The 24,329-nt window shown below is 43.2% G+C and overlaps 1 protein-coding gene across 6 annotated transcripts in view; it reads right to left on the bottom strand.

Moving 5' to 3' along the window:
* Nucleotides 1-24,329, bottom strand: part of egr (TNF superfamily member 12 eiger) — a 225,431-nt gene that overhangs the window by 25,471 nt on the left and 175,631 nt on the right. For 4 of the 6 annotated variants that reach the window (XM_070096194.1, XM_070096196.1, XM_070096193.1 and 1 more), the window contains exons 2-4: nucleotides 20,217-20,342; nucleotides 18,245-18,369; nucleotides 14,796-14,843 (exon numbers count right to left, since the gene is read on the bottom strand). In XM_070096194.1, the coding sequence (XP_069952295.1) occupies nucleotides 14,796-14,843; nucleotides 18,245-18,369; nucleotides 20,217-20,342 (299 nt within the window). The remainder of the gene's footprint in view (nucleotides 1-14,795; nucleotides 14,844-18,244; nucleotides 18,370-20,216; nucleotides 20,343-24,329) is intronic. The other 2 variants (XM_070096195.1, XM_070096198.1) reach the window with 1 other exon arrangement.

The raw sequence follows: 24,329 nt of genomic DNA, 5'->3' as shown, positions 1-24,329 counted from the left end.
CTGCTGTGATCCCTGCACTGTGAGTGAGCAAGGTACCCCTGCTGTGATCCCTGCACTGTGAGTGAGCATGGTACCCCTGCTGTGATCCCTGCACTGTGAGTGAGCATGGTACCCCTACTGTGATCCCTGCACTGTGAGTGAGCAAGGTACCCCTACTGTGATCCCTGCACTGTGAGTGAGCATGGTACCCCTGGTGTGATCCCTGCACTGTGAGTGAGCAAGATACCCCTGCTGTGATCCCTGCACTGTGAGTGAGCAAGGTACCCCTGCTGTGATCCCTGCACTGTGAGTGAGCAAGGTACCCCTGCTGTGGTTCCTGCAATGTGAGTAAGCAAGGTACTCCTGCTGTGATCCCTGCACTGTGAGTGAGCATGGTACCCCTGCTGTGATCCCTGCACTGTGAGTGAGCATGGTACCCCTGCTGTGATCCCTGCACTGTGATTGAGCATGGTACCCCTACTGTGATCCCTGCACTGTGAGTGAGCAAGGTACCCCTACTGTGATCCCTGCACTGTGAGTGAGCAAGGTACCCCTACTGTGATCCCTGCACTGTGAGTGAGCATGGTACCCCTGCTGTGATCCCTGCACTGTGAGTGAGCAAGGTACCCCTGCTGTGATCCCTGCACTGTGAGTGAGCAAGGTACCTCTGCTGTGATCCCTGCACTGTGAGTGAGCAAGGTACCCCTGCTGTGGTTCCTGCAATGTGAGTAAGCAAGGTACTCCTGCTGTGATCCCTGCACTGTGAGTGAGCAAGGTACCCCTGCTGTGATCCCTGCACTGTGAGTGAGCAAGGTACCCCTGCTGTGATCCCTGCACTGTGAGTGAGCATGGTACCCCTGCTGTGATCCCTGCACTGTGAGTGAGCATGGTACCCCTACTGTGATCCCTGCACTGTGAGTGAGCAAGGTACCCCTACTGTGATCCCTGCACTGTGAGTGAGCATGGTACCCCTGCTGTGATCCCTGCACTGTGAGTGAGCAAGGTACCCCTGCTGTGATCCCTGCACTGTGAGTGAGCAAGGTACCCCTGCTGTGATCCCTGCACTGTGAGTGAGCAAGGTACCCCTGCTGTGGTTCCTGCAATGTGAGTAAGCAAGGTACTCCTGCTGTGATCCCTGCACTGTGAGTGAGCATGGTACCCCTGCTGTGATCCCTGCACTGTGAGTGAGCAAGGTACCCCTGCTGTGATCCCTGCACTGTGAGTGAGCATGGTACCCCTGCTGTGATCCCTGCACTGTGAGTGAGCATGGTACCCCTACTGTGATCCCTGCACTGTGAGTGAGCAAGGTACCCCTACTGTGATCCCTGCACTGTGAGTGAGCATGGTACCCCTGCTGTGATCCCTGCACTGTGAGTGAGCAAGGTACCCCTGCTGTGATCCCTGCACTGTGAGTGAGCAAGGTACCCCTGCTGTGGTTCCTGCAATGTGAGTAAGCAAGGTACTCCTGCTGTGATCCCTGCACTGTGAGTGAGCATGGTACCCCTGCTGTGATCCCTGCACTGTGAGTGAGCAAGGTACCCCTGCTGTGATCCCTGCACTGTGAGTGAGCATTGTACCCCTGCTGTGGTTCCTGCAATGTGAGTAAGCAAGGTACCCCTGCTGTGATCCCTGCACTCTGAGTGAGCAAGGTACCCCTGCTGTGGTTCCTGTACTGTGAGTGAACAAGGTCCCCCTGCTGTGGTCTCTGTACCGTGAGTGAACAAGGTACCCCTGCTGTGGTTCCTGCACTGTGTGTGAACAAGGTATCCCTGCCGCGGTCCCTGCAGTGTGAGTGAGCAAGGTACCCCTGCTGTGGTCTCTGCACCGTGAGTGAACAAGGTACTCCTGCTGTCGCCCCTGCACTGTGAGTGAACAAGGTTCCCCTGCTGTGGTTCCTGCAGTGTGAGTGAGCAAGGTATTCCTGCTGTGGTTCCTGCACTGTGAGCAAGGTACCTCTGCTGTGATCCCTGCACTGTGAGTGAGCAAGGTACCCCTGCTGTGGTTGCTGCACTGTGAGTGAACAAGGTACCCCTGCTGTGGTTCCTGCACTGTGAGTGAGCAAGGTACCGCTGCTGTGGTTCCTGCACTGAGTGAGCAAGGTACCCCTGCTGTGATCCCTGCAGTGTGAGTGAGTAAGGTACCCCTGCTGTGGTCTCTGCACCGTGAGTGAACAAGGTACCCCTGCTGTCGCCCCTGCACTGTGAGTGAACAAGGCACCCCTGCTGTGGTCCCTGCACTGTGATTGAGAAAGGTATTCCTGCTGTGGTTCCTGCACTGTGAGCAAGGTACCTCTGCTGTGATCCCTGCACTGTGAGTGAGCAAGGTACCCCTGCTGTGGTTCCTGCACAGTGAGTGAGCATGGTACCCCTGCTGTGATCCCTGCACTGTGAGTGAGCAAGGTACCCCTGCTGTGGTTCCTGCACAGTTAGTGAGCAAGGTACCCCTGCTGTGGTTCCAGCACAGTTAGTGAGCAAGGTACCCCTGCTGTGGTTGCTGCACACTGTGTGAACAAGGTACCCCTGCTGTGGTTCCTGCACAGTTAGTGAGCAAGGTACCCCTGCTGTGGTTGCTGCACACTGTGTGAACATGGTACCCCTGCTGTGGTTCCTGCACTGTGAGTGAGCAAGGTACCCTTGCTGTGGTTCCTGCACCGTGAGTGAACAAGGTACCCCTGCTGTGGTTCCTGCCCTGTGAGTGAGGAAGGTACCCCTGCTGTGGTTCCTGCACTGAGTGAGCAAGGTACCCCTGCTGTGATCCCTGCACTGTGAGTGAGCAAGGTACCCCAGCAGTGATCTCTGCACAGTGAGTGAGCAAGGTATCCCTGCCGTGAAATTAGGCAATACATCAATTATTAAAAAGATTTTGCAGAACGATACTGACAATTAGGTTTAACCAAGTGAAATATAGCAACACAGGTGTCTAGCTACAAACATACCAAATGCGTAGCAGCACAGGTGTTTGGCTACATATACCGAAGGGTGTGGCAACACAGGTGTCTGACTACACAAACCAAATACCAAAGGATGTAGCAACAAATGTTTCTGGCTGCACATGTGCCAAAGGTGTAGCACAACAGGTATCTGGCTACGCATATACCAAAGGGTGTAGTAACAAAGGTCCTTAACTACACTTACACAGGCCTCTGGCTTCACAAATGCCAAAGGGTGTAGCAACACAGGCCTCTGGCTTCACAAATGCCAAAGGGTGTAGCAACACAGGCCTCTGGCTTCACAAATGCCAAAGGGTGCAGCAACACAGGTGTCTAGCTACACACCACCTTTTCCTCTCGTTGTTCATCAAAGTGTTTACGAATGTTGATTGTTAATTAGTGTTATTACATACGTCAGGTTAAATGACTTTACACAGTCCTTAACCATTCTCGACCCGCTCAAAAGAACTATTAATTCAGTTCTAAACCTAACTCTATATCATCTTAGCAGCTATAGGTTAATTATCCATCTGCATAAATATGTCCTTAATTAAACAGGTTGAGTTTCACGCTCTTGTCTTCTCCTCAATGTAGTTACCAGATATTATTTCTTCTTTGTTCTGTAACACGCGCACGAACGCAGAAAGAACAAAATTAAAAGTTAAATACACAAAACCAAATGTATGTCTGGAAGTATTTCTTCAGCCTCATATAAGGACTGGTATGAACATGATACAACTACCGGGACTGGTATAAACATGATGCAGCTACCGGGAATGGTGGAAATATGATAACGCACATAAGGAACCAATAGAATTTTTTCCTAGTCATTATTTTTGTATTTCTTTCCCAGTTTAAGAAGCCTTATATGTCACTGGATCAATGAGGCGATGATCTCCTTACATATTAATAGATTTAAGAGAAAAACCATGGAGAAAAGACAGAGAACATGTCAAACATACGCAACACAATACCTGAGGAATTGTCAGATTTTGAAAGTGAATACAAGCTTTGAGATATCATTTTCTATATTTAAGATGCTCAGAAATAGATATCTCGAGTAAGACAAACAGCACTGCTTGCATGCTGAGACGCAAGCAATGTACATATCGATGTACATATCAATGTACATATCAATGTACATATCAATGTACATATCAATGTACACATCAATGTACATATCAATGCCAACATGCAGGAGAATTATTCCAGTATATAGAGTGATGATGTTTAGCGAGAGGAACATTTATACGTATTTCTTGTGACAATGGCGAAATAGAACCTTAAGTTGTTACTTAAAGATTCCATGCAAAAGCAGATTACAACTAACAAAGAATAGAGATAACAATAACGTGGGTGCAACAAATCACAATCGTTCTATTTGATTAAAGGCTAGAATGAGCCCAAACATAGTCTAGTCAAATTTCCTGTTTGTTGTTGGAATCTGCTATGAATATTAAGTTTAGCATTTTATTTTAATTAATAAATAATAATAATAATAATAATAATAATAATAATAATAATAATAATAATAATAATAATAATAATAATAATAATAATAATAATAATAATAATAATAATAATAATAATAATAATTATGTACTCATGCTTAAATGAATGGATTAATTAGAAGTTAACAGTGAAAAATCATGTTATTTTGAAGAACACAAAGGCACAATACCGTGACTGGAACAATACACAAATAACCCGCAAATAGGAGAAAGGAGCTTACGACGACGTTTCGATCCGACTTGGACCATTTACAAAGTTGTGTATCATGTTATTTCAATCAAATTTCACTCCCGGATATTAGAATCATTTGTGCACAAGGTCGAAGGTGGTCAGGGTATGAAGATTGCATGTCTAATGAGTGATAGATCAAATGATGAGAGTAGTATGGTGTCCGGGTGACGTCATGAGGATCAGCTGACATAAGAGAGATCAACTGACATCACAGAGATCAACTCACACGCGGGCAGAGAACCTATACCCGTTGTGTAGCTTATTTAGATTAGTAGGTTGGCAGGCATTAACCATCCAGGCAGGTACTGCCTTCCTCTCGTACCAGTATGATGCATATGTCTTAGATGGCTTGTTTACTTCAACATCTAAGATGGCTTGTAAATGTTACAAAACTTCTACTTTTCATCCAATATACATTTATCTCTGCCTTCATATATATTTCTAAATGGTTCTCATTCTCTTTTCAATAGAGACCTAGTATCAGACTGGGTCGCGGAAGGCGATGATTTTTTCTGGACAATTAACATATGTAACAGATTCTGGTTTGTTATGAGGGTGGAGAAACCAGCGCTGTTATATAAATACAGAGTTTAGAAACTGAGAAGTAAACTTGATGCGCTGAGATTTTTCCCGAAGGGCGAGTGTATCGGGAACAGCGTTCATCCTTGGTGAACGCACCTCTCACGAGGGGCGAGTGTATCTGGCAGCAACACTCATCCTGTGAGTCAACGTACCTTTATAAGAAAAAAACAGTATATTGCAGACAAAATAGTTGACACGCCAATGGCAATATCGACTTCATCCTTGGCTATTTCTGTATTAAGGTATCATTACCTTAACAAATTATTATTAATTCACTAAAGCAAGCCTGCAGTTGTTTTCAAAATGCTAAGAACCTTAGTTACATGTATACTTTGTCCATTGGTACGATTAATTCTATATTTTTACCTCTACTACATTCTAAGATTTAGTGCCGGAGAGTGTGCATCCTTCTTTCCATGCACTTTGTTAGATTAGCAAAGTAAGAGTTGCTGAACCATCCTGCCATGTACAAAGGCAGCAAACTAATCTCAGCCACCACCATTGCTACTCTTTTTCCACCTTTATTATAAACATCTTATGCAGCAAATTGAAATATCGGAGAGTTGAGAAAGGAACAAACACGACGAGAAGTGAGCGAGGAAGGATGCACAGTCATTTGTAGAGTCCACTCAGAACGTTCATTGACCTAGTGCTGGTGGTGCGTTGTTCAGGTGTCAGGTTCTCAACCAGGAGACCAGCCAATGTCAATTAAACCCGTTTACATTGCCTGGGCTCAGATGTGACGGAATAAGTCAGGTCTTATAGAAAGTATCCAATACCCTGAACCAAAAACATCCTTCAGGGGTAAATGGGTTGCCTTGAAGCTGGCGAAGGTCTCGTTATCTGAGGAACTGGAGCTACCTTTATTTTTCTCAGATTAACTACATTTACTACCCTTCCCCAGAGGTAATATTATCCATACGAGTTTAGCACTTTCCCATAAATGTAATAATTATTATTAATTATTATTAGTGAACCACTAATCGGTCTGAGGATCGACGACCCAAATGATTTCTTCATGAATGAGCCTCAAAACTCCATAAATGTATGCCAGATTTCCGACATTACCCTAACTCCGATAGATTTCGAAAAAGCCATTGACAATATGCCTATGCACTCAGCCCCGGGCCCAGACTCGTGGAACTCTGTTTTCATTAAGAACTGCAAGAAACCCCTCTCGCGTGCCCTAAGTACACTATGGAGGAGGAGCTTGGACATGGGTGAAATTCCACAGTCACTTAAAACAACGGATATAGCCCCACTCCATAAAGGTGGCAGCAAAGCATTAGCTAAGAACTATAGACCAATAGCTCTGACGTCCCACATCATAAAAATCTTTGAAAGAGTGCTAAGAAGCAGGATTGCAAATCACCTGGATTCCCAAAATCTGCACAATCCAGGGCAACATGGGTTCAGGGCAGGTAGCTCCTGCCTCTCACAACTACTGGATCACTATGACATGGCCTTGGATGCACTGGAAGAAAATCAGAATGCAGATGCAATATACACAGACTTTGCAAAAGCATTTGACAAATGCGATCATGGCGTAATAGCCCATAAAATACGTGCTAAAGGAATAACTGGGAAAGTGGGGAGATGGATCTTCAACTTCCTAACAAATCGAACACAAAGAGTAGTGGCCAACAGAGTTAAATCGGAGGCTGCCATAGTGAAGAGCTCTGTTCCACAAGGCACAGTACTCGCCCCCATCTTATTCCTTATCCTCATATCAGACATAAACAGAGATATACACCACAGCACCGTATCATCCTTTGCGGATGATACTAGGATCTGCATGAGGCTGTCATCTGCTGAGGACGCGGTTAACCTCCAAGAAGATATAAACAAAGTTTTCCAGTGGGCAACGGTAAACAATATGATGTTCAATGAGGACAAATTCCAACTACTCCGTTATGGAAAACTGGAGGAGATAATAACTAGAACAGAGTATACTACTGACTCCGGCCATACAATAGAGCGGAAAAATAATGTAAGGGATCTGGGAATAGTAATGTCTGAGGATCTCACTTTCAAGGATCACAACAGTGCCACGATCGCACGTGCAAAGAAAATGATAGGATGGATAATGAGAACTTTCAAAACGAGAGATGCCAAGCCCATGATGATCCTTTTCAAATCACTTGTTCTCTCTAGGCTGGAATACTGCTGTACATTAACATCTCCATTCAAAGCAGGTGAAATCGCAGATCTAGAGAGTGTACAGAGATCCTTTACTGCACGTATAAGTTCTGTCAAGCACCTTAACTACTGGGAACGCTTGGAAGCACTTGACTTGTACTCGTTGGAACGCAGGAGGGAGAGATATATCATAATCTACACTTGGAAAATCTTGGAAGGAATGGTCCCAAATCTGCACACAGAAATCACTCCCTACGAAAGTAAAAGACTGGGCAGGCGATGCAAAATCCCCCCAATAAAAAGTAGGGGCGCCATTGGTACACTAAGAGAAAACACCATAAGTGTCCGGGGCCCAAAACTGTTCAACAGCCTCCCATCAAGCATTAGGGGAATTGCCAATAAACCCCTGGCTGCCTTCAAGAGAGAGCTGGACAGATACCTAAAGTCAGTGCCGGATCAGCCGGGCTGTGGCTCGTACGTTGGACTGCGTGTGGCCAGCAGTAACAGCCTAGTTGATCAGACCCTGATCCATCGGGAGGCCTGGTCATGGACCGGGCCGCGGGGGCGTTGATCCCCGGAATAACCTCCAGGTAACCTCCAGGTACTGTACATCCAGTCTATGGACTTTCACAGTTTTTTTTCAGGAACAGAAACTGAAGGTAAAGAGAAGGCAGCGTCTTCAGATAAGAGATACAGAAATTCTTCGATATCAGGCGTTATACAAACTGGTGCTGGAAATAGAATTCCATGTTTTGAAATCCACCTTGACCACGACCAGGACCTCTGCAGCAGCACCACCAGGGCATCACCGCCAGCAGCTGCACAGGAACCAGGATCATCGCCAGCACCTCTGCAGGAACACACGGCATCAGCAGCAGCTCTGTGTGACTCATTCCTCGTTGTAAGTGACAGTAACAGCCGTTACGATGATGTGTCATTTATCATGCAAAGAAAAACATGACGGCTTTGAAGAATGAAACGGAGTACAAAAATTCGACTAATCCGGTAGAGCGGAAGTTCAATATAAGAGACGTGGGAGTGATAATGTTATAGGAACTTACATTCAAGAGTCATAATGTTATTATAATTGCAGAGAAAATGATAGACTGGATAACTAGAACATTTATAACAGGAGATGCTGGGCCAATGATGATTCTCTTCAAACACTTCTCTCTAAACTGGGACACCGCTGAATACTAACGGCCCTCTGCAAGGCTGGAGAAACTGCAGAACTGGAGAATTTAAAGCAAGTTACATCATGATCTACACCTAGAAAATTCTGGAGGGAGCGGTCCCAAACCTGCAATTTGAATTAACTCCTTATGAAAGAAAGAGGCTTGGCAATCAGTGTAAAATTCATCCTATGGAAAGCATTTGAGTGAGAGAGAACTTAATATAAATATAAGGGAACCTAGACTTCAACAGCCTTCCTCCGTGCATACTAGGAATTACCAACAAAACAGTGGCTGTCTTCAAGAGGGAACTGGATAAGTCATTTCCTGACCAGCAGTGCTCGGGTGGGTACGTTGTACCTCGTGTGAAGGGCAACAATAATTTTGTCGATCAGGCCAGCAACCGGAAGACCTGGTATGAGACCAGGAAACGCAGGCTCTGACCCCGCAAACGACTAAAGGCAACCTACAGGTAGCCCCTTATCCCTTCCAGAGAGATTATGCCCCCCACTTGTCACCCTTTCCCCATTTGTGGGGTGGTACTCGCATTCCATCATCCTCCCCACCTCCAGCTTCCCTCCCACCTGCCCTACCTCCACCTACAACCTCTTGCATGTGTAAAAGAGCGCTACCCTTCCACGTGGACATGCTGACACGTATGTAAACATTAGCGCCCATGTATGTTTTATCTGCTCGAGATGGCCACGCTGTCATCCATTGAGCAGTGGCTGACCACTAGATCTGGACTGGCAACACCCATCCCCCTCCACACCCTCACTTGCACGTATGTACATACGTGCATGTGATTGCAGAGATTGATCCACAGCTCCTGGCCCCTCCTCTTCGCTGGTCGCTACTAGATCCGCTCTCTTCCGGCTAAGACAACTTTGTCGTACCTCTTAAAGCTTTGTATGGATCCTGCCTCTTCTACTTCATTCTACAGATTGTTCCACATCTTGACAGCTCTAAGGCTGAAGAAATATTTCCTAACATTCCCATGACTCATATGAGTTTTCAACTTCTAATTGCATCCCCTTGTTCCAGCATCCCATTTCTGAAACACACTGCCCATGTTCACCTTGTCAGTTCTTCTCAGCATTTTATACGTCGTTATCCTTCAGTGTCATCAGGTTGAGTTCCCTTAACCTCTCCTCATAGGACATACCCCTTAGCTCAAGGACTAGTCTTGTTGCAAACCTTTGCACTTTCTCTAATTTCTTGACGTGGTTGACTTGGTGTGGGTTCCATACTGATGCTGCTTACACGACGTACACGGTGTACAGTAGACTCCTGCTTAGATCCATCAGTGTATATAACAAGTGATAAATTATTACCAAGATGAGCTTCTTGGGAGGGACTTGCAGGTATGTGGTATTAATTGATTACAACTTCAATGGAGCAGTGAAATGCTTTTGTTGCCTACCGGATGCAGTCCTGTGTGTATTTACTTCTAGACATTTAGTAAGATTTGTAGTGACAGTGTCAGGATAAATGACGATGGGACTATTGATTCACTGCTAACAAAAAGTTATCAGATGCTTACCGTAGAATTCTGAGGATATCATAAGTTATACCATCCTGTCTAGGGGCGGTTGATCGATCTTTGTTTAATGCATTATCAAAAAAATATTTTAATTCATACTCAGCGAAGAGGCAGTCACTCTCATTACTCTTATCATTTTCACCCTTCTGAAGGACGGGTGAAAATGATAAACTTTAATATGAGATTGGAGATTTTTATGCGTGAATGTTTTGGACCAGCTGTTTAGGGCAAATGTTTTTTCAAGAGGAAAATGCTGAGCAACATTACTACTCTTTATAAGACTTTCAGTAACTCAAAATTTAAGGAAGTCAGTGATCACAAACGAATACACTGGAAGACTTCCTCCAACCTTCACTTTGACGTTCCAAATACCACTTTCCTTCGTTGCTCTATTATTTCGACTTGACCAAACTATCCTGACTCATCTTCTAATTTGCTCATTCCTAATTGTCTGCATAATAGCCTCACCACACGATGCTATCATACACATTTACTCCTCTTAAAATCTATAATCATTATTACGGGCTATATGACCGTATGTTATACGGAGATAAATTAAGACTTATGCAGGAGGCAGCAATGCAACCCTGACGGACAAGTCAATGGTAAGATCATACAGTAAGCAGTATAAGGCAGAAAGAATGCCTTAAGGAAACAGGAGGAGGCAGAAGGAATACCTTGATGTAATAAGAGGCAGAAAAAACAACTTGAGGCAACTGAGAGGCAAAAAAAAAAAAAAATCCACCGAGACGATGGCAAAACACAGAAACAGCAAGACCTTGAGGCAGCTGGATTTTATGTCAAAAACTTGGGGAAGTAGGTAACCTTTGCAAAAGAAGACTTTAGCAATATCTTATGAAGTCAGCAGGAGGAAGATTCAGATGCAAGACTAAGACAGAAGGAAGACCTTGAAACAGTAGGAGGCAGCATTATGCCCTCGAGACTGCAGGAGCACCTTGAGCCACCAACTTGACAGCACAATACAGGACGGCCAGTAAAACGAAACCAGGAACACTCACAACTCAGTGGCCCTTGTGAGGTAAAGTGTTGGTCCTCCCACACACTCTGAGGCCGGAATTCAATGCACTAACCTCCCTCTCTCTCCCACTCCCTCTGCATCGATTGCTACACTTATACTCACGTCAGCAACACGCTCCTCTCTCATGATGGAGAAGACAAGATGATGAGATTCTCTCCACGGAGCAAGCGGAAGACCCTTTTCGGCTACTAACCCTGGAGTGTTATTAAATCACGTAGAGAGTACTTTATTCGGATTATTAATCCCAAGAGAGTTAATGAAGTTATTAGCTCAGAATAACCAAGCTGTTTGTCTTACTTCCGTTGGAAATCTTTCTGGACCGTTTCTAGGATACGATCCACAACAATCTACTTAAATCTAAGTACCCATTTACTGCTAGGTGACTATGGAAAGAAGGTATAAAGGCACATGGCTATACATTCCACTCCACTCTCTAATAAAGCCAAAGTCCTATTATTTATGAGCCGGGTACTCTACTACTGAGCTACGAGTGATTAATGGAACAATGTAGTGTTTAGGGGCGAGGATGACAAGGCTCTCGCAACTGAGAATCGCGTTGACCTTGAGACTGGCATGGGAGGCAAAAAGGCATGCGAGGTAGTAATACCCACGCGCAAGAAGGACAAATGAGTCAAGTCCTCTATCGTACACGAGCCATGAAATTTCGTCACCTCGGGTCACCAACCTTACCTGGAGTCTACCTGGAGGGCCTTCTGGGGATCAACGCCCCCGCGGCCCAGTCCACGACCAGGCCTCCCGGTGGATCAGAGCCTGATCAACGAGGCTGTTACTGCTGGCCGCACGCAATCCAACGTACGAACCACAGCCCGGCTGATCCGGCACCGTCTTTAGGTATCTGTCCAGCTCTCTCTTGAAGACAACCGGGGGTCTTCCCGTAATGCCCCTTATTGCTGGTGGGAGGCTGTTGAACAGTCTTGGGCCCCGGACACTTATTGCATTTTCTCTTAGTGTACCAGTGACGCCCCTACTTTTCACTGGAGGTATGTTGCATCGTCTGCCAAGTCTTTTGCTTTCGTATGGAGTGATTGCTGTGTGCATATTAGGGACCAGTCCCTCCAGAATCTTCCAGGTGTAGATTATGATATCTCTCTCTCGCCTGCGATCTAGTGAGTACAAGTCAAGTGCTTCCAGGCGCTCCCAGTAGTTAAGGTGTTTGATGGAACTTATACGTGCAGTAAAGGTTCTCTGTACATTCTCTAGCTCTGCAATTTCACCTTCCTTGAATGGGGATGTTAATGTACAGCAGTATTCCAGCCTAGAAAGAATAAGTGATTTAAAAATAATCATCATTGCTTAGCATCTCTTGTCTTGAATGTTCTCATTATCCATCCTATCAGTTTCCTAGCAGATGTGGGATAAATTCCACCTTGAGTCATATAGGAGGAGCTGATATTCGTTTATGATTCTGCATTGCTGTATGTAATAACATTGGGTAATAGCGCTCGGCTCACAACCAAGAGTGCACCAGGTTAAACCTCTGATAGTAGTAAAACACGCAGGCAAGTCTCCTTACACCTGATGCCCCTGTTCACATAGTATTAATTAGGGACCTATATGGGTTAGTCGATGAATGTGGGGGCGCATCCTAGGGAAGAGAATCTAACGACCTCATGGAAATAAATCACACTGCTTGTCTTTTTTTTGGATTCATGCGTTACTAAGTCTACCGAATCATTAATCCAAAGAAAGTCGTCTTATTCAGCAAATGAAATTTGTGAGAAGAGAGTTCAGTCATGTTCCACATTATTTTCTCATCATATTACATGTGCTAAACCCGTATGGGTCATAGGGCCATCATCTGTTTAGAGCAAGAGGGATGATTATGTGTAATGTTTTAGCCGTGTATGAGTTAAGGGGACAGTGATTAATGGTGGACGGAAAGAGAAACCTCCTCATGAGGCAAGAATTAATGATGTGTCATAAAGGTGTTTACCCTAGGCCTCAGACCTGGAATGACATCTGGGGAGGGACTTACACGACCATGGCAGCCAGCCTCAAGCCAAAACAAGGGGCCCGAAGACAGAGGAGGTCGCAAAAATGAAGCTAAAGGTGCTCCTATTAGGGATCCTTCTGGGATCCTGAATCCTAGGCGAGGAAAGAATATGGAAATTAACTCCGACTGCCCCCTGCTCACCTAGCAGTAAATAGGTTCCTGGACGTTAACATAATGTTGTCTTTTGCATCCTGGAAAATAGAACCTAAGGACCCCAATGGAAACGAGTAACTCTTATTGACTTTTGTGGATTACCCGGGTTACTAATCCTCTGGGGTTAATCCAAATAAAATCTTTTGCAGCTTGTTCAGGAGTCGAGATAGCATTGGAGGTAAAAGATGGGAAGGGTATCAGAGATATGAAGCGGGACATGGACCTGCTAATTATTAAACATAGAAAATGAATCTGTGAATTTGGGAATTATTCATTAATTATTAAATTAATCCCTAATAGCTCCTGTGAAGTGTTCGGTGACACTTAAGACAGAGGAAGCGAATACATTATTTGACTAACCCAAGTCATTTTTTTTTCTAATTTATCCAAGTTTATTTTAATGCATTCACAAATAACCAGTACTAGCTGATTTTTTTTTCACAAAAAGCCTCGTTAGTAAAAGTTTTACCGCTGAAATAAACAAAAAAGTGATACTTGTTGCTAATTTGTACAAAATTTACTGCCTTAAGAGCTGATATCCTACTTCAGCTTATTTATAAACCCAGTCATTTCTAAGATATCTTACTGTACTACGCATCAAGATGCAACTCAACAGTAGACAAACATCCAGTGTATTTACTGCTGGGTGAACAATGGTAGCAAATTTAATGAGACTTGCCAATATGTCTTGCCCAGCCTGGTAATTGAACCAGAGTCCTTTCAGCAAGCCTGTCCCAGTGAGAAACAAGTCAACTCTCTCTTACACTTTTGAGTCTAGTAATTACTTTGGTGTGAAAATATAAATGCAATACAAGATTAAGGCCTCCTATGATCTGGGTTATAAGCAATGCCCAGGAGGTTAGCCGACCCGTAAGAAAACATTGTCAAGATCTTAATACCAGTGCCCTCATGTTTGCCTCATTATCTGTTTGTATAAGGACAATCTTTCGCTCTGGTAAGTGTGGGTCATGAGAGCAGATGGGAGCATCACCAGCCGTAAGGCTGGGGTAAAAAGGGGAGGAAATGTGCGAGATAACTGCAGCAGCTTGGTCGTTCGTTGTAATAACTCTTTAGCGACTTTCTTTGTCCTCACCAATGTCTTCTACGATTATATTGGCTTATTACCCGATGTTAATTCTTTCTTAGAGTCTAATGCATCTTCGATTACCTTAGACTTAGAGGGTCTTACTTTTTATAAATACATCACGAAGTGTGTGCATTGAAAAATGTTAACTAAAGTGTTATTAAGTTAAAATAAACGAAATACAGTAGGGGCAGCAACTAATATTAAACAAGCATATAACGAGTTTAAGACGCTCACAAATAGAATGTCTGCATTAAAAACAAATAGAAAATCTCAAGACAACTAACACAGGATAGCATTTCGAAGAAAATGGTCAATGAAGATGAGATCGATGTAGTTACTATGTAAACGCTAAAGACATGCTGTGCTGGACACTCTGTTAGCGACGCTACTAAATACGTCTTAGCTGGAAACTTACTCCTTTAGGGGCCAAACGATGGAGCCAGTGGGATCCAGAAGCCCGTCTCTAGAAGGAAGAGTCGACGGAAGCCAAGGTTGAAACGTTAAGAATCCAGAAAAGGAACGAGTTGGTAAACGGTAATAACAAACCAGTCAAGTGGAAATTTATTGGAGATAACAGAGAGGATAATGGTGGTATATGTGGAAGAGATTGGCTCACAACTAACCCATAATCTACAGATAAAACTAAACAACGTTTCGGTCCATCTTGGATAGTTATCGAGTCGCGAATGATAGAAAAGCGAAGATAACTAGAGATCGGCTCAATCACTCGGGACTTAAAACTTGTCAGAGACGGACTGAAACGTTATCTACTTTCATCTCCAATTTGTTAGTTATAAACTGCTCCGGCAAAAGCATTATCACCTTTTTTTTTATCTTTACTGAGGTTGGTGATGCTGCATTTAAGAGATTGATAATGGTATTATACATAGCAAATATTCCACTTGTAGGGGTGCCTTACCATTTACCGGACCTTAAAAATGGATAAGTCACTGCAAGCAGTTATGTATATACATGTATATATATATATATATATATATATATATATATATATATATATATATATATATATATATATATATATATATATATATATATATATATATATATATATATATATATATACAGAGTTTGATGTATGTACATTTTATTTACATTTACTTTCTGAAATATCTAAATATGTAAATCTATTTAAACAAAGTTAAAAAAAAGTGTTCAAAATTAAAACCAATGTTTTGGATGTTTAAAATCATCTTGAAATTGGTTCTTCCTGGTGTGGGTCAATAGGCCTAATGCAATGTTCCTTTCGCTCATATATTTCTATTTTTTTAAGTTCTTTATATTACTATGCTCAGTAATAACCTACATGGAGACAATATCAGGATATTAAATGATTTGTATATTTCAACCTCCTTCAGGTATCCTCTTCAGCATCTGAAATATGCAGATCAATTAATCTCCTGAGTTTGTATCCATATATAGGCTATTATAATAACACTTCAGTTGTTCACTATTCACTATCTTGAAAACAGGTAATTCTAAAGGCCATCAAATTCTCTATGCTTTATGTTGAAGAGCAAGAAAACGCTGCTCTTTTTTATCTAAACATTGTAGATTTAACCAGGATAGATATCACCGATAAATCAGCGGTTGCTTAATTAATCGCTGGTAAATAGTATGAGAAGCTACCTAAATGGAGGGTTTGAACCTATAGAAATCAGGTCTAAAATTAGTACGCCATCCACTGTACTATGCCTGCCTAATAAGATTCGCCCAACTAGGTGTATTTATATACTGTATACGATAGGAAGGTTAGCATGGGCCACAAATGCAGGTTTCTTAAGACGAATCTCACACCAATATGGCTGTGGTATATTCTGTTCTAGATCCCTTAAACCTGTTATGAATGAATCTTTAAATCATAATGCCACGACTGTAAACAATGATTTATCTTTGAAACTTTTATTTGTCGCCACAGTGGGGCCCATACTAACCTTCCTGTTGTGAACAGAAATACCTAGTCCGAGTTGAACGAATTTTGTTAGGCCGGCATCATACAGTGGATAAGCGTACTGGCTTGCCATGGGTTCGAACTCTCCGTTCGGCGAGCTATGTGCAATCGTGACATTTCGATTTCACGAGTCTAGCACTGATAAGCCAGCGGTTGGTTAATCACAGATACTCATCACCAGTGAGCCAGTCCCGGTACATTAACGGCTGCTGTAGCACTGAGCCAGTCACCTGACAACAACCGTGTCTATTTTTCTGTATCCAGACGAACAAAGCACAACCCACTTCGCACTTATATTGAAGAGCATAATAGGTAAGCATAAAAGAGAGAGAGAGAGAGAGAGAGAGAGAGAGAGAGAGAGAGAGAGAGAGAGAGAGAGAGAGAGAGAGAGAGAGAGAGAGAGAGAGACCAACTGCTCTCACTATTTCTCTCATTGATAAATAATACCTTGATAATGTATTTCCTAAATGTAGCAGGTCTTCAATTATCTGCTCGAGACTTGACAAGGGCATCCCGAAGATCTGTCCTACGCCCCAAGAGATTTTTTTATTTCGTTGCAAAACTGACCTAGCAACCTAACCTTGATCAAATTTACGTAATATAATATAGTTCAATTTTCTTGACCAATCCAAGAATTAATATTGACCTTCAGTGTATATACACTGAAAGTTTACTTTAATACCCATTTTAGATATTTTATTATTTTTATACATGTGTATTTGTAAATTTGTGAAACTAATTTTTCATGGAAAGGGCTAAAGTGAGTTTATAAGTTATTTCATGTCATAAAATAAAATAACAACTTAAAATATACAACTAGATTGCATTATTCCCAGCAATACCAAACGTTCAATGCGACTTTCACAGACACGTAATGGCCGCATTTTCTCACGTCCTCCTTGTTATTCCTCCTGAAGTACCTCGTAATGGTGTGTTTACAGTCTTCTTGACATCATACTTTGGTGTTTTACTTGTAGTGTCAAGGAGTTGCCAGAGGTGTGACACATGACTAGTATACACGTCTCTCCGCTAATGTGTTTTGTCTGTAACTCACCTAATGAGCATTCCAGGTGAGGAGTATAAGGCTGGTGTTGTGGATGTTCAGACTGGTGTGGTAAGGGTTTGGATTAGTGTGGTAAGAGTTAGAGCTGGTGCTGTGAGTGTGCTGACAGGTTGTGTAGTGTTTAAGCTGATTCGGTGAGGATTTTGACAGGTATAGTGAGGATTAGGGCTGGTGTGACGAGTGTTTGAACTAGTGTGGTGTGGGTTCGAATAGGTGTGTTAGGTGTTTATACTGGTGTGGCGAGAGTGTGTGCAACAGGGCATCAATGCCTTGCCTACACCTTCCAGCTGTGAAAATTATGGTCAAATATGGTAACAAATTCTGATATCTAAATAAGCCACAAACGCAGTGCAGGACATTTATTATGGAAACATTTCGCTCACTGTAAGGTTTATCAATTCAATATAAAGACTATTATTCTAAAGGAGCCTTATCAACATTAAAGCTTTCTAAAAAAATCTATTTACAAACCTGTTTGCAAGTAATGTCTACTCTAGTGGCCTCAAGTTTGTTGACTTACTCTCCTGAACACACCACATTGACACTAAAATACATACAACATAACCTTAGCTAAATAAACATCTTCTGACAATTGTTTTAGTCTTAGATTATATATACATTTTGCAACCTACTTATTGCTGCGAAGAACAGTCCACGTCTGATTGCCGTACCTGTTCCCTCCATCTGGATTAATCTTGTTACGTAGCATTTCTGTCTCGTCATTAATATACGGAGGACTGAGCCTCCACTAAGTTTCGTGTTAAATAATCTACACGGTCTTAGAGCTTCATTATATTTGTATATACATTGAACATTATATATGAAAACATACCTGTGGTAGGGTTTGATAGGAGAGTCGGTGGATTCGAAGGTGACCTCAGGGGAAGTGGGGTCTCCCTCACCCTTGGTGGCCATCAGAGAGCCATAAAGCCTCAAACCCTCAGAGTTGGAGCGACCCTGAAGGAGGAGCAGCAGCAGGGGACAAGTTCAGAGTCACAGCATCATAAGAATATTTTAAGAGTCACCATCTCGGGGGATACAGTGATAGGTTCTCAGTAAACACTGCCGGGGGGGGGGGATGCTTGCTGGGAAAAGAACTAAAGAAAGACGAGGAGGAGATGAGGACAGCATATTATCATTTATGTAGACATGACCAAAATAAAGATATATCAAGAGCCCTCCATTTTACAAGAGTAAATGATTAATATATGTTAATGTATATCAAACGCAAAATTGTAATATTTTAATAAATATTACACATCATTTCCTTAAAATTTATATTTAAAACTACAATTATATATTACACGAAAAAGATTAAAAACTGTGTTCAGATGGAAATAAATAACGATGATGATAATATATAAACTAAATAATTAGAAGATGAAATTTGGTGTGAGGAAAATGGTAATCTCTGCTAGTTAATCTTTCAAGGAAGGTGCAATGATGCAGGTGAAGGGTTATTGATGTAAGTTATTGGAGTTACCCTTTGCTTGGATGAAACCTGCTTCACCCTTATGGGTTTAACGCTTCCACATTCCCATAATTTGAGTTGATTTTAAATAAACTCGGTCCAGAAGTGACCTTATCAGTACCTCCATTGTAGGTGACCTTATATGACCATATTAGTTCTTTCTAGTCGATATCATTAGTGTTTTTTTCCCATGTGACCTTATTGGCACTTTCCTCCCAAGTGACAAGGCCATCTCAGTGAATAGCTGACCTTCAGAATGCCAGTTTAAATAAAATTCTTAAAAACACTTTTACTTTAAATACACTGTGACACGGTGATCATATTGGCAGTTTAACTTTAAGGTCACCTCCTGACACAATGAACTATTATCATAGTGCCCTTGGGGTTTATCCCTCTCACACAGATCTTGGAGGTTTGTCATCATACAGTGTTTTTTGGTTTATCTACTGACACACTGACATCGGGTTTATTATCATACAAGGTTCGCAAGGTTCATTTACTGACACATTGACATCACATCCATCATCACACGATGTCATTGAGATTTATCTACTGACATACTGATATCGGTGCTATCGTCAAACAAAACCCTTGAGGTCTAACTTTAGACATAAAAACCTCTGGATGGGCCTTGGTCTTAGAAACCTCTGAGGTGGTCTTTTGCACATTAACCCGATTGGCTGTGTAGTACACATTATGTTGATTCATTTTATTATTATTCAAATAGAATCTCTGAAACCCGTGGAGAATGAGAGGTAATTAAATCTGGCCAGATGAAGGGGAGGGTAGTTCCAGTGTTTCACCAGCATCACCCTCACTAAAGGGCACGAATGATCTCATCATACTTTAGATATGGTACGTTTTTTTACCAAACTGTCTAGACTGAGCCGGGGCTTAGTGCTTAGTATTGATGATAATAATAATAATAATAATAATAATAATAATAATAATAATAATAATAATAATAATAATGATATAGACTGAGCCTGGTATCACTATGTAGCACTAGCTTATAGGTAATTACCCCTTGTACAGACCCTAGTCAAACAGCCATGATTATCGAACGGAAGATAAAACTTCACTGTTGCCCTGAATAACACACACATTTATTAGTTTGTGTAAGAATCTATTAAATATTCAAATACGAACCATGAAGTTAAACCTACAAAAAAAAACTGAAGAATGACCCTACAGTGTGAAGTTAACCTTAAAATCAAACCATTCTTCACAAATCCGTTTGGGATTATCCTTAAGGAAATTTATGCTGACACTCCTGTGAGATATAGATTACCTCTAAGGCGCCTGAAGGATGACCTTCCTGCAAGGCACTGACCTTGAGGTCTACTCCGTAGGCTTGCTCGTAGATAGGTACTGCGGCACCCTGCGTACTGCCGTCGATGGCGGCATCTCTCTTCCTCCTGAGTACTCGCTGCATCGTAAGGTCCTCGTTTGGGTCCGCCTAAGGAAGAAGAGAAAACGTCAGGTAAGAGTGAGTGTTGACACCTAGCAGTGTGTGCAACATTCTCGCACTAGCAGTGATAAGGGTTCATATTTGAAAGTTGCCTAATTTTCCCTTTGCCATCATTGTTTTGCCCTAACTGCGCATGTAGATGGTTTCACTCAGTATGAGTGAACTGATCTAGTTCTACCGTTTATTGTACAAGAGTATGTAGTTACAAAGATTAGCAGTGATACACATCCTTACATTATCGCTCCAAGATATGAACTGATCTGAGTTTACCCTTGGCGCTGACCATGCCCTACAGCTATAAGACTCATCTATAAGGGCGAATATCGAGTACACTCTCGAGTCTAGACGATTACTCCTAATGGACGATACACGTTCCGATACACGACTCGTCCTCTGCTGACATTATGACTATATGAATCGCAATGGGTTTTTGTAATATGCTTAGCGGTTTTATATACTTTTTCAGAAGTATATGTAACCTAGCCTAACCCAATGTAACCTCACTAATAGTATTTGAGGGAAAACTAAGCATTTAGAAACTGATGCTGGGTACTTAGTCAAAAAGTGTCGTAGTAAAATGAGAATGTGTTGGTGGGTGGTGGGTTGGGTAGTGATGTGTTCAGTGCCCACTCGTCTCCAGTTATAATATTCCATTTATTGAATAATGCAATCATAGCCGCATCGGAGAGAAGAGAGAGAGAGAGAGAGAGAGAGAGAGAGAGAGAGAGAGAGAGAGAGAGAGAGAGAGAGAGAGAGAGAGAGAGAGAGAGAGAGAGAGAAAGAAAGTTACAATGTGCTATAAGACACGAACACGTGCGCACTCACGCACACACGCACCCCCATCCCCCCCCACACACACACACACAACAGTTTCCACTGCATTTGGCATTAGTGTTAAGAAATACAGCACTGTTACCACAAATCTTGATAAATGTCTATAAGTGAATAAACGTGAAGGTATATTTAGTTTTATAACAAGCACCAACTGTATCTCCACAACCAACAATAACATTTTTGCCCCCCCCACGGAAGTTTTATTCACTATTACATATCACATAAACATCGGTCCTGTGACCTTGATTATTTCAAAGGTGATCAAAGTCCCAGGACTAACATTTTCTGATATTCATTAGTGTTTGTTCACATGTCTCTTTAAACCATATCACTCCATATCAGTAACAAAATTTATACCATGAGTAAGTCTGTTATATTGTTCTACCTTTCTTACGATCGTCTCGCTGCCAGGCTGGAGGTGACAGTGGTGGTGATAGTGGTGGTGGTAACTGGTGGTGACAGTGGTGGTGGTAACTGGTGGTGACAGTGGTGGTGGTAACTGGTGGTGACAGTGGTGGTGTCAGTGATGTCTTGCTATCTGTCAACATGATCATCTCGCTGCCAGGCTGGTGGTAGTGATGGTGACAGTGGTGGTGGCAGTGGTGGTGGTGGTGGTGGTAACTGGTGGTGACAGTGGTGTCTTGCTATCTGTCAACATGATCATCTCGCTGCTAGACTGGTGGTAGTGATGGTGACAGTGGTGGTGACAGTGGTGGTGGTGGTGGTGGTGGTGGTGGTGGTAACTGGTGGTGACAGTGGTGGTGGCAGTGATGTCTTGCTATCTGCCAACATGATCATCTCGCTGCCAGGCTGGTGGTAGTGATGGTGACAGTGGTGGTGACAGTGGTGGTGGTGGTAGTGGTGGTGACAGTGGTGGTGACAGTGGTGTCTTGCTATCTGCCAACATGATCATCTCGCTGCCAGGCTGGTGGTAGTGGTGGTGACAGTGATGGTGGTGGTGGTGGTGGTGGTAGGGGTGGTAACAGTGGTGGTGGTGGTAGTGGTGGCGGTAGTGTTGGTGACAGTGGTGTCTTCCTATCTGCCAACATGATCATCTCGCTGCCAGGCTGGTGGTAGTAGTAGTGGTGGTGACAGTGGTGGTGTCAGTGGTGGTGGTGACAGTGGTGGTGGTGGTGGTGGTAACAGTGGTGGTGGCAGTGATGTCTTGCTATCTGTCAACATGATCATCTCGCTGCCAGGCTGGTGGTAGTGGTGGTGACAGTGGTAGTGGTGGTAGTGGTGGTAGTGGTGGTAACAGTGGTTTTGGCAGTGATGTCTTGCTATCTGCCAACATGATCATCTCGCTGCCAGGCTGGTGGTAGTGGTGGTGACAGTGGTGGTGGTGGTAGTGGTGGTAACAGTGGTGGTAACAGTGGTGGTGGCAGTGATGTCTTGCTATCTGCCAATATGATCATCTCGCTGCCAGGCTGGTGACAGTGGTGGTGACAGTAGTGGTGGTGACAGTGGTGTCTTCCTATCTGCCAACATGATCATCTCGCTGCCAGGCTGGTGGTAGTGGTGGGGACAGTGGTGGTGACACTGGTGGTGGTAGTGGTGGTAACAGCGGTGGTGACAGTGGTGGTAGCAGTGGTGTCTTGCTATCTGTCAACATGATCATCTCGCTGCCAGGCTGGTGGTAGTGGTGGTGGTAGTGGTGGTGGTAGTGGTGGTGGTAGTGGTGGTGACAGTGGTGGTGGCAGTGGTGGTGATAGTGGTGGTGACAGTGGTGGCTTCCTGTCTGCCAACATGATCATCTCGCTGCCAGGCTGGTGGTAGTGGTGGTGACAGTGGTGGTAGTAATGGTGTCTTCCTATCTGCCAACATGATCATCTGGCTGCCAGGAGGGATGGTGATGGTGTCTGCCTATCTGCCAGCATGATCGTCTCGCTGCCACTGTGCATAACCCAACTTGTCCCTCGCCACAACCAAGTATCTTTGTATAACCCAGTTTTCTCCTCTGTACAAACTGGTGTGTGTGTGTGTGTGTGAAGGAGAGAGAGAGAGTGCATTTTCTCTCTCCCTCTCTCAGCTCTTCCTCCCTCTTCTCCCTCTCTCCCCTCCCTAACCCCCTGTATCTCCCTTTCACTCTCTCTTCTTCTCTCTCTCTCTCTCTCTCTCTCTCTCTCTCTCTCTCTCTCTCTCTCTCTCTCTCTCTCTCTCTCTCTCTCTCTCTCCCGTCTCTTCCTTTATTTTTATTTATACAGGGTTTTACAATACTAGGTTAAGAGTTCTTACCTTCATTTACAAGCTAAGTACTGTTTCCTACCTCAGCTCATTTGAAAGCCTTTTCATTGTTATGAGACAAGCAAACAGGGAAGAGGGTGAAGTTGGAGCCATCTGTGGGCAACGATCTCATTTGGTCAACTATTTCATCGCTGTCATTATACTGCATGAACATGTTTCAGACTCGAGTTATTCTAGGAATGAATGATCTCAGATGAAGTGATGCTCTTGAGAAGGATACAGCCAGAGTGTAGTTGCTGCTTGCTGCCCGTCCTGTTGTATACATGAAGCTGTCTTCTCGTTGTCCGCGAAGTGGGGCCAAGTACGATAGTTTGACAATAATGGCCTTGTACAAAGTAAGGCCAACCCCTCTCCCCCCATCCCTCCGATGATCTCTCCCTTTCCTCTCACTCTTTCTCTCCTGTCTCTCACTCACTCCCTCCCCTCACTCTCTCCCCTCTTACGAGAACTCAATCCAAAACTGGTAATGCTTTAAGTTAATTATATAAAAAAAAGAGAATAAAACAACTAATTTCCGTCCAGATGTTGACAGTGATGAACGAAGAAGACTGATGGTGCACACAGCCCACACACACACACACACACACACACACACACACACACACAGTTACACAGGTTAAGTGTCTATCGACAAATGCCTTTGACAGTCGGTAAATAACAGGTTTTGGATGACGTAGAAAAATCTCGAATAAAAATAAACAAAAATGCAGTGTTGGATAGATGGTGGAGTTTATTGATGATAAATACCACGTAGGAGAAACAAAAGAATAGAGGAACACTGCATCCGTCTTAGGCTCATACTTAGTGGGTCATTCTCAAATCCAATCCTTCTTAAATATTGATCCAACCCATTCTAAAAGCGTCCAAAGGCTTAAAGTTCAATAATTCTATTAACTG

Source organism: Cherax quadricarinatus, chromosome 52, assembly GCF_038502225.1.
Source record: "Cherax quadricarinatus isolate ZL_2023a chromosome 52, ASM3850222v1, whole genome shotgun sequence".
Lineage (NCBI taxonomy): Eukaryota > Metazoa > Arthropoda > Malacostraca > Decapoda > Parastacidae > Cherax > Cherax quadricarinatus.
Note: the sequence above shows the minus strand (reverse complement) of the source record. Positions and strands in the feature narration are given on the sequence as shown.